The sequence below is a fragment of the Onychomys torridus genome, chromosome 14, assembly GCF_903995425.1.
Source record: "Onychomys torridus chromosome 14, mOncTor1.1, whole genome shotgun sequence".
NCBI classification, from domain to species: domain Eukaryota; kingdom Metazoa; phylum Chordata; class Mammalia; order Rodentia; family Cricetidae; genus Onychomys; species Onychomys torridus.
In genome coordinates, this window is record NC_050456.1 from 84316514 (window position 1) to 84328068 (window position 11555).

At 36.4% G+C, this 11555-nt stretch overlaps 1 protein-coding gene across 1 annotated transcript in view; it reads left to right on the forward strand.

Annotated features, from left to right (window-relative positions):
* Positions 1 to 11325, forward strand: part of Macc1 (MET transcriptional regulator MACC1) — an 89483-nt gene extending 78158 nt beyond the window's left edge. Inside the window, exons 7-8 of the mRNA XM_036206402.1 lie at positions 8873 to 9116; positions 11258 to 11325. Of these exons, the coding sequence (XP_036062295.1) occupies positions 8873 to 9085 (213 nt within the window). The 3' untranslated portion in view covers positions 9086 to 9116; positions 11258 to 11325. The remainder of the gene's footprint in view (positions 1 to 8872; positions 9117 to 11257) is intronic.
* The last annotated feature ends 230 nt before the right edge of the window (positions 11326 to 11555 follow it).

An 11555-nucleotide genomic window follows, 5' to 3' on the forward strand; every position in this document is an offset into this window, starting at 1 on the left:
ACCTTGAGTGATTTTCTGGAAAATGGAATAAAATGGAACCATTTTTAGTGATAGGACTGAGAAAGAATGTAGGTAAAGAAATATATCAGCAGTGATTTCAAGGTTTCTGTGCTAAGAAACTAACAAGGTGTTAACACATGGGAGGGATGAGAAAAAGTCTTAGGAGATCATTTTTTTTATGGGCTTAACATTTAATTTTCCTTGGAAAATATCTCTGACAAAAGGTACAAACGATGGCCTGGACGATTTAGAATGATCCTGTTTACAGGACAACTCCAAGCCTTTGTTATATGGATATTCTATTGTTTCTTTATTTATCTGAGCTTTGGTCTGTTGAAGCCTCGCTGTGTTTTGCAACAATCTTTGTTGTTTTGCAGTGAGATATATATTTATTCTTTCATAAAGGGAAAAGTATTCTATGAAAACTCACCTACCAGTGACAGAATGTATAGAATATCCTCTCAGACCTTTAGTGCTGGAACTAGAGATGACACAGTCATACAGTTTTGCCATTTTTTTTTGAGACAAGATCATATAGAGGTTGGTCATGAACTCATGATGCAGCTTAGAATGACCTTGAACTTATGCTCTCCCATTTCTCACCTGCAGGCATGGACTCCCATTCATGTTTATGTGATGGTGGAGACTGAACTCAGCTTCATGGTTAATAGTTAATCATTCTATCAATTAAGCTACATTCCAAAAGGCCTGGTTTCAAGTTTTCTTTATCAAGTCTGTTATTAGGGAAAGGGGGGGTCCCTGATTTTAGAAAACCAGCTAAGCATAAGACCCAACGGCAGTGTTTGTAAAAACCACTTGGTAATAAATAACTCTGTGGTAATCTTTAGTGAAATGATGCTGGATTTATAACTCAGGGACCTGGATTCTTGTCTGCATATGTGACTGTGATTTTGTTATTAAGCTTCAAACTCAACAGTAATTACCTGTGACCAAGCACCTGATGTGTGTGAGAAAAATTTTACATCTGTTGCTTCATGTGCTTAGTGGTGCTTTTATGACATCTTGTATACTTCACTTTATTTAACAACAGGAAAAGATAAAAGCTCAAAGAAAAATTTATAGCTTATCAGTGATCCTGGACTACTCTGTCAAGAGGCTGACTTCTAACCTAGAGTGTGCACCTTTAAGTCCCTGCCATTATAGTTCCTAGAATTTGCATATATATATATATATATATATATATATATATATATATACAGTAAAGAATGGATTAGAGAAACTTAATTTTTCTAAATTTAACATTTAGGTGTCTCTTATTTGTGTGAAGGATGAGAATAGTTATTAGGGAGAGGGCAATAAAGGGTCCCCCTAACTAGAAACTGGTGAGAATGGCTTACCCATCAGGTCTCCATCTCATGTTGGACTAATTTGAGATGACTTGCAAGAAATGGGTCCACCATAATTGTCTGGTTCATGATAATGCAGATTTCCTAAGTGATTATTCTTACTGCAAACATAATTGGCTACACTGAGACCAAGATTTCTCTCTTTCCAAGAGAATCTTATATCCCCACACTATTTCTATTGAAGAAGTAAGATGCCCAAGGAGTTAGCTTTTTTCTCTTCTGAAGATAACAGCCACCTGCTTTAAAAATTATTTACCTGTTTACTAATCAGAGATGGTGTAAGGCCTACCTGGATATTCTAAATGATGTGCTGAACACAGAATACATACAATAACCATTAGGAAGGCAAATGTGCCTCAATACTTCTGCAGCTAATGGTACTTAAAATGAAATGCTGCTCTGATAATTTTATGAGATACAAGTAGGTGGATTACTAATCCTCTAATGTAGTAAAATGCAATTATCCAAAGGTAATTAAAATCAATTACATTCTTTATGTTATTTATATTTTATGAGTTAAAAAAGACAGCCTGGGATTCTCAGTTCTGAATTGCTCCTGATCTTGCTGCAATTTGTCATCTAGTATAATAGCTAATGAGTTGTATTGGCTTCCTGGAATAAGTACGCTAAAAAATGTAAAAGTTGATTGTTCTTGTCTCTATTTCTGTTTCATTTCATTTGGTTCCCATATTTCACCATCATTGTTCCCTTACTTTTGCCGTGCCTGCTGATACTGAGAAGGTAAATCAAAGGAAAGACGTATTTCTTCCATGCCTATACTGGAAGTTTGAAAAATCACTTTGCTGTGGATATCCCTCTGTGTAAATAAAGTTCTGATTGGCCAGTGGCCAGGCAGGAAGTATAGGCGGGACAAAGAGAAGAGAATTCTGGGAAGTAGAAGGCTGGGGGGAGACACCGCCAGCCGCCGCCATGAGAAGCAACATGTAAAGACACTGGTAAGCCACAAGCCATGTGGCAAAGTATAGACTAACAAAAATGGGTTAATTTAAGAGAGAAGAAGTAGATAACAAGAAGCCGGCCACAGCCATACAGTTTGTAAACAATGTAAGTTTCTGTGTGCTTTCTTGCTTGGGTCTGAGCGACTGTGGGACTGGCGGGTAAGAGAGATTTGTCCTGACTGGGCCAGGCAGGAAAACTCTAACAACATCACTTAACTTAATAGACTAAATGCTTTGCTACTTCTCTGTGTATAAAGAGAGGGGAGCACACGGATGAAAAGTTAAGAGTGCTATGCCTCCATTAGCCTCACGTTTTCTGTTCTAGGATTAGCCTATACTGCCAGGAAGTTAACATTAAGTAATATAAAGGCATGGAATATGGCTTAGTGGCTAAAAACTTTGACCATAAACTTGAGAACCAGAGTTCTTAGCTGAACCCCAGCTTCCATGTAAATGCCAGGAGGGCATGGCAGCTGCTTACAACCTTAGCAGTTACAAAAGTCGAAAAGGCAAATCCCTGAAGCAAGTTGATTAGCTACACTAGGTTAATGGGTGAGAAAACTCTGTCTTGATTCACAAAGTTGGAGCCATTGATTTTATCTGGCTTCCATACACAAGTGCACATGTACATGCATATCCCCCACCACATGGACACATATACACAAAAGCACACCACATATACATATACACAGAAAAGGAAATATGAGACCAGAGGACTAAGAATAAAGCTGTGCATCAGATGTTTGTGACAAAGATGAAAGGGCTTAGGGAATTTGCACTGTGGTTAAGACTAACTCAACAAACACCAAGTCTCAGCAGCACACTTCCTTTTGATATCCACAGCACAAGAACAGAGTATCTGCATGTCTTCCCTTAGTCATAACATTAAATAAAACTGGGAAAACCATTGTTAAAACTTGGATTAGATAAATCGTAAGAGAAATGTGGAGGAGGTCTTGTGAATTTATTGCTCATCTTTGGTGTTTAACTTGTGTTGATATGAAAAGAAAATTATTGACTCAAGTCGTTATTCTTTCCACCATTTCCAGGGATAGAGACATTATTTTATTTGTAATTTCTTATAAAATGTGAATCTTTTGTGAACTTCATGGGTCTCTACTCTATTTTAATATAGAATTTTACCCAATTGATACATGCAAGTTATCTTCTTTATTTTTGTCTTTGATGTATTTTCATTTTATGGAGGCAAGTATAAATAAAATATAAATTCAAAAAATTAAATTTGGACGTATTTAAGAACTTGAATCCAAATATTATCCATTTTCTCCATAAAGGACAAAAACTGATTGTCCAATTTATTGCACTGAGGAAATATGGCTTTGTGTAGAGAAGCTTAATATAGAAAAGTTATGTTTAGTACACCTGATAATTTGTTTGCTGAAGAATAACATAGTTCTTAAATTTTAGTATTTCTCTCACTGTATGCAGTTTAAAGCTGTTGACAGAGCTGTGTGCTTTCTCAACTTCATTATTATTTGTCCCTTTAATTATTGTAGTGGCTTAAGTGGGGAATTTCTCTGATAGGCTCATGCATTTGTTCACTTTGGTCCTCAGTTTGTTGTTGGTGAGGGGAGGTGATTAGGAAACATTTAGGGTATGGAACCTTGCTGGAGGAAGTTTGTCACTGGGGGCAGGCTTTGAGAGAATATATCTTGTCTTACTTCAAGCTTGCTTCCTCTACTTCCCATGTGAGGTTGAGCTGTGATCTCTCATCTTCTTGTTCCATTTACCTACTATCAGACCTCCCCAATTATTATGGACATCTAGCCCTCTGGATCCTCAGCTAAACTAGACTCTTTCTTCTATAGATTGGTTTTGGTCATACATTTTTATCACACCAACAGAAAAGCAACCAATACTAAACTACTTTTCAAAATGATTCAAACATCCTTTTGTTTTTATGTTTCTGGCCTATAAAAGTTAGCCTTTCTTCTTAGATGTTTTAGATGGAATATCTTTTCAGTCCTCAATAATCTTAAAGTTTTTATATGGAAAAGTTAGGATTTAAACCACAAATTGATTTCCTCTATAGAACGTTCACTTTTCTATTTTTTCCTTCTTTAAAAAATTCACCCATTTCCTGATGATTATTCCCCTGGTTGTATTTCTTTCCAGTGCTCAAATTCTGTATGTGATCCATTTTGGGGTCAGGTTTTGATTCTTTGCACTTGTTCACAGCTTGTCCTCCTTTATGCACTTTACACTGACATTTTTAAGGTTATCACAGGTGGGCAGAATGTCCATATCCTTGCTTGCCTATGTTACATGTTTCATTGCATCACTTTGTGATACAGGATGTGAGGGCGGTAACAGAAAAAGATACCCTCTGTCATGGTGGTAAAAATTTAATGACTGGCTTTGCAGGAGGGGAAATGCCTCAATCATTGAATTTGCTAATTTCCATGATATAAATACTCCCAACCTGGATGATTTTAATCTATTGATTTAATACTAAACACACACACACACACACACACACACATCACCAGCTATGTGGGGCTGTGAAACTGACTCTAGGCAAGCCACTAGATATCCTTTTGAGTCAGCTGGGTCTCTCTCTCTCTCTCTCTCTCTCTCTCTCTCTCTCTCTCTCTCTCTCTCTCTCCCCCCCTCTCCATTCTTTGCTTCTGGATCTTACTTATATCTACTATAGTACACTTAACAGAAGTTTAAATTTCCACCCCCATTTTATCTTCTTTGACATTTTCTTCTATTCATATGTTTCTCTTCATCACTGTGACATGAATGATATTCAATTCTTGACTGCTTTCAAGTTGTTTGTCCATTTTAAGTTCTTTTCAGATAGCCCTTGTCCATTATCTCATATTCCATAGAGCTAAAAAAAAGCTTCTTTATCTTGCCTCTATTAAAAGTTTGCATATTTTTCACTATATACTACTAAAAAGTATTATATGCAAACTATAATATGGGTACTTCTTGGGGTAACTTATTGAAGAAATAAGACTTGGAAATGATTATACATAGTTTATAGCTTAAAAATCCAAAGCTCAAACTGAACTATCAAATAAGCAATGGAACCTGGTTGTGAACATATGACTCTGGCAGTAAAACCTACTTTCCTTTTTACAGTATATCACTCCCTATCCAATGGCAAGATCATGTCCTATGGCAGGAGAGGTGGCTCGTCAGCTAAGAGTATTGGCTGTTCTTGAAGAGTACTGGGCTTGGCTCCCAGCACCCACACAGTGGCTCACAACCACTTATAACTCCAGTTTCAGGGAATACAAAACCCTCTTCTGTCCTTTGATGGTGCCAGTCACACACATGGTCCACATATATACATAGACATAAAACAAAATAAAACCTTAAAAAAAGGAGAAGATCTCGTTTCTCACATTGATTGATGCAAGTCAGTTGAGAGGTATACTTTTTGTAATTGTTATTAATTATCAAGTCTTATCTGTTTATCCATTGTACTAATGTTTGTTCAACTGTCTGCTATATCTAAGCACCATGCTTATTCCTTATTTTGTGCATTGGTTTAACAAAAATTTTTGCAGGGATATGTATCAAGTGAATCTTGACTTAGCAAGTAAAATAATTAGTGGACCTGTATTTATCATATTTATACTGTGTGTGATGGTATTTTTCTACTATCTGGGTTGAAAGCCACTAGTGATTTTGTATATAGCAAATCAGATTTTATACTGAAGAAATATGCAGGCTAAATTTGCTATATTGAAGAAAAAACCTGGATGGAAAATCTCATTCATATTTTTGTTCAAATCAGGAAAGTAATCCATGCCCTTGTGTTTCTAGTCTAACACTCTCCTACCCATTTCTGTCTGGATATGATTTAGACTTCAGGGACCATCAAATGAATTTAAGGCAATTTCCTCCCTTACATTTTTGATTAATTTGGGTACTCCTGGGAGCTTTCTTTGTACTTTCAAAAGTCTTACATAGAGATCAGACCTCAACAGTCAATCCATGTTTCTCTGAATTGCCAGTGCTGGTTGCACTATTCTGTGTTCTGTACAAACTGTCTATGTGAAGGGGTTATGTAGTACTCTGTGCAAGTGCATGCAGAGATGTAGGCTCTAATTTATGCATCACCTGAGTATATTTCCAGTCTCTTGACAGCACAGAGAAGTCTATTCATGTCTGAACACACCTTGGGGCTTTTCTGTATATGCTAATTTACCTTGCTCAGCAAGGTATGCCATGCAGAGCTTATCTGCCTGGAAAAGTCAGTGGGGTAGTTTAACTGCCCATGAGTATAAAAGCACTTGTATGTGCAGCACAGTAAAGAGCTTTGAAATCACCCATTTGAAATCCCCAACTGATACCTACGTTCTATGGTATTTTATGCTAATCTTCTGTTCTATCATCTTTTACTCACTGCTATCCGTTACTGCCTATTGTAAATATTTCCAAATACATTTCTTTTTCCAACTCAGTCACAAAGTGACTTAGAAAAGTCTGAGGGGCTGTTAAATATACATAACATTATGTTAACAATAGATGACAAATAGAAAAGTATTATCCCAACTAGTTGAATATTAGTGATTGAATGGATTCAATATAGAATATAAGTGCAGAGCATGAAACATCCACAGAGACTAATCTACCTTTTCAGTGCATCTCTGAATCTAAGCACTGACAGTTGAGATAGAGCCCTAACAAGATTCTATTAATGTAGCTCAATTTGTCTTCGTTGCTTTTAATACTGGTAGTGTGGGTAGTTTGTGTTCAATGGAAACCTTCAGAAATTAGGACACCCCCTGGCCTTATTTCAGTAGCAGAAGATACAATTTCCCATAAATAGAATCAGTGATGGTAAAGCTTATATCCAAAACTCTAAGGCAGTGGTTCTCAATTAGACCTTCCTAATGCTGTGACCCTTTAATACAGTTCTTCATGTTGTGGTAACGCCCAATCATAAAATTATTTTTGTTGTTGCTTCATAAGTGTAATTTTGCTACTGTTATGAATTGTAATGTAAATGTCTTCACTTTCCAATGGTCTTTAGGGGGTTGTGATCCACAGGTTAAGAACTGCTGCTCTGAGGTGACTTCTGCTTCTATGTCATATACCTTACCATGATGTAACTTTGACAATTACACTTCATTCTCTATTTTACAATATTAGCCTTTGCAAGAGAAGTGAGGGAATAGGTGCTCGTTTCTCCTCAGAAATGCCAAATTGCTCAAACATTAACTGAACAAATAACATCACATTACTCTTTGAGCTTTTTTGTGTGGACTGAAGCAAAGCATAATGGTATCACTTAGAGATTTAATTCTTCCCACTTCAATTATAGACTATATGGGTGATAGTGGATGCAAGTGGAAAAATTAGGTCCAATTATATGTAATGTTGATGTTAATGGAGGCACCATTTTTAGAAAGCAATTCTGTGTAATAGTAAGCTCAAAGTCTGTGATTTTAACATTTTATAAGTGATAGAATTACAAATAAGTTAATTTGGTAAGCACAAATAAATAGTGAGTACTAAAGTTTATGTTCCAAATATTCAAATCATGTGTGTATGTCTTGTTATTTTCTAGATTAAATTCATGTTAACCTGTGTATATATCTGTGTTCTTCCATTTGTCTTATTTGGTTTGCCTTTGTCTTCATTCCCTCTGAGCCTGTTGCCTTGGTAACCATCACATACTTGCTTGTATGTGAAGTTCTCCTTTGACATACATTTATTTCTATGGAAACAGTGATGTCATTGGTGTGGGTAAGTGTTCAGTGGAAGCAGAGTAAAAAAACATAGAATACTGATCTTTCTTTGGGTCATAAAATGTACCATGAATGTAAGTTTTTTAGTTAAAGAACTATTATTTTTGTTTTTATTTTGATTTGATCATCAAGCTACAGTTTTCCTTGTGGATAGATTTGCTGGAATAGAATGAATTAAAAGTGTAAAACATATTGGATAGCACATTATTTTAATATGTAGCATCATAGAACTCAACGCAAATACATATATATAAAACCTTAATCTTAAAAGTCAGAGAATTAAGTTTATCCCAATAGTGTTTGTTATAAAAAACTATGATGCTGACAAGATGTCTCGATTGATAAAGGGGCTTGCCAGGAAGTTTGACAACTGAGTTTCACCCCCGGGACCCACATGGTGGGAGAAAACTCACTCCATCAAGTTATCCTCTTACTTCCACATAAATCTATAGCATACATTCACACACACACACACACACACACACACCCGCAATAAATAAATACACAAATAATAAAAATGTAAAATTTAAATTATGCAGGGAATTTTATATTTACATCCAGTCAATATACACTAAACAGTAGATCAAGAAAAAGTCCATACTTTATAACCATTATATTTTGCAAAAACACTCTAATTTTAGAAACATAGGGACATAAGAAATGATAGTGATTATTTTTAAAATCACAAAATTCACATAATGGGCATTTCATTTTATTTTAAGTCTTTAACATTGAAAAAAATCTCTCTGTTTTTTGTCTCTCTCTGTATGTTACTTGTCTGCTACTCACTTCATTCAATTTTTTTCTTTTATAGACAATATGGAAGCCTGCCTATGATTTTCTGTATACATGGAACACTCATTATGGAAATAGCTATAGAGATGTGTTACAAGACCTTCAATCAGCTTTGGACAGAATGAAAAACCCTATCACTAAACAGTGGAGAGACTTAACTGGAACTTTAATATTAGTAAATTCTTTAGAGGTTTTAAGAGTAACTGCTTTCACTACTTCTCAGGAAATATAGAATGAAGAAAGTTTGCAGAGCAAGGAAAATGGTAAGAAAGAAAGTATGTTTGTGTGTATTAGAAGAGAGAGAGAGAGACAGAGAGAGAGAGAGAGAGAGAGAGAGAGAGACAGACAGACAGACAGACAGAGACAGAGAGAGAGAGAGAGAGAGAGAGAGAGAGAGAGAGAGAGAGAGAGAGGAGGGAAGGAGAGAGGGAGGGAGGGGAGATGAACTCATAAAAATGTCTTGCTTTCTTTGTGTTTGGAAAACCATGTTTTACCTTGAGAAACAAAGCCTGAAACTCTTAGCAGTAGTCAAACCTTTTTTGTATGTGGTGCAAAGGTAAACAGTAAAATACTCTGTTATTGAGAAGGAAAGAAAAGCCTTTCTTCTTCAATGTTTATTCAGTTTTCTAAAGTTAAAACATGAGTGTTCAAATAATAACATCAAGAAGATACCTCAATAAACTGGAGGCTTTAACGTGGGCAGATATCATAAGGCAGAGAAATAGGAGTGAAGACATCTGACCCTTCAAAGGTTGCATGCCTCCTGTACAGAGATCTGTATTCTTCAATGGAGTCAGTCAGCATTGCTCCCATGTCTATGTGCAGAAATCAAGTGTGGAAGAGCATCCACAGTCAGTGTAAAGTAGGTTTTCTGCCTTAAAAGATGGATTCAAATTTTTGAAAAATCATGCCACATGGCAGAATAGCAAAAAGGACAAAAAAATAAAAAGGTATACTGAGAAATGAAGCTTGCTCCTCTTTTTCAACTTCTCTTGAATAATTACTAGAAAATATAATACCATCAGAAAAACTGTTTTCAGACATGGACTAGAAGTTTTCATCAGTTCCCTTCAGCAGCTTGGAATTATATGTTATCCTACCTAATTTGAAGTTTTCTCCCATGATCAGAGTGAAAAATAATTCTTTAGCCATCAGGGGTATTTAATATTGAGTTATCACAAACAATTACTATCACCAAAACACTTTCAGTCCTAAAATACTGATATTTGTGTGTGTGCTCACATAAAGACATACACTGTGTGTGTGTGTGTGTGTGTGTGTGTGTGTGTGTGTGTGTATGTGTGAACATATCCCAGAGTGTATTACAAAAGCTTGTGGAAGACAAAGCTAATGTGAGATCTTGAGTCAGAATAGCTGTTAATGATTGGCAGAGTTGACAAAAATGGTCTCAGTCCAGTAATCCCATGGCTGCCAATGTTTATGTGCTTGGACCTTCCTTTACTTATTGGATTTCTCTTAAGGGAGAATGAGTCTAATAGAATATAGCTGCTTTAGATGTAAGATAATAATGAGGAAGATGATAATGAGCATGATTCTTGGCTTCAGTGCTATTAATAATAGGGATGGGCAAAAAAACCAATGACATCATTGATGTAAAATGGCATCTACAATGACATCTGCAGTGGAGAAACTGTGAGGCTGAAATAGAGGCTAGCATATGAATGGGGAAGAGAGTATACTGAAAAACAAATGATAAGCCAAGCATTGCACCTGATGTTGGCAGGGTAGGAGGGATGGGAGCTAGGAATCAGTGGGTCCTTCAGACAGTGGATAGTTCCAGGTTGAAGGGAACAGAGGGACAGGTTGATGAGTAAAAGGATAATGTAAGGAGGTAACGGTGAAAGGACAGGAGTGAGGGTAGAGGGGGAGGAGGCTACATTCAGGCCACTAAACCCTTTAGGACTCAGGAAGGAATGATACATCTCAAGGGTAATTTGGAGAAACCGAATAAAGTTTTGTTTGTGGATTTCTGAATAAAACATGTCCATTTGGCTAAAAACTAAAAGCACAATCATTTTAAAGCTTTTAATACTCCCACCCTATGGTATTTGATATGCTGGCAAAGGTAATGTGAACTAGTGTTTAGAACATTCTTAAAGGCTTTCATTATTTATTTGATGATAAGATAACAGTCTGTCCAAGGTCTTGCTTATAGATGCATGTTCAAGGACAGAATTTATTTTAGTTGAAAATAAATTCAAATAGAAGAAAGAAAAAAAATCAGCCAATTTGTTAGCCTAGGACACAATTACTTGAAGTAATGACTTTGCTTCCTTTAGAACGTTGTTGTTATCTTATTAATGTGTCAGCAAACTTGAAAATTTTGCATCGAGATAGTGAGGATTTAATTACTGTTTTGTTTTGTTTCTTTTTTTTTCCACAGGAAGCAAAGACCAAGAAGACAGAGAGCTTATTAGCCGATCCATGTAGTAAGAATAAAAACAACAAATTGCATGACAGTTGTATAGCTTGGTCTTCCTGTGGGACTCCTGACAGTGGGAGCAGGGGCTATCTCTGACTCTTTGGCTGGCTTTTGGGACCCTACTCCTCATACGGGATCACCTTGTCCAGGCTTCATACAAGGGGAGGTGCTTGGTCTCACTGAAACTTCATAGCCATGTTTTGTTGATGTCCACGGGAGGCCTGCCCCTTTCTGAATAGAGACAGAGGAGGAGCGGGTT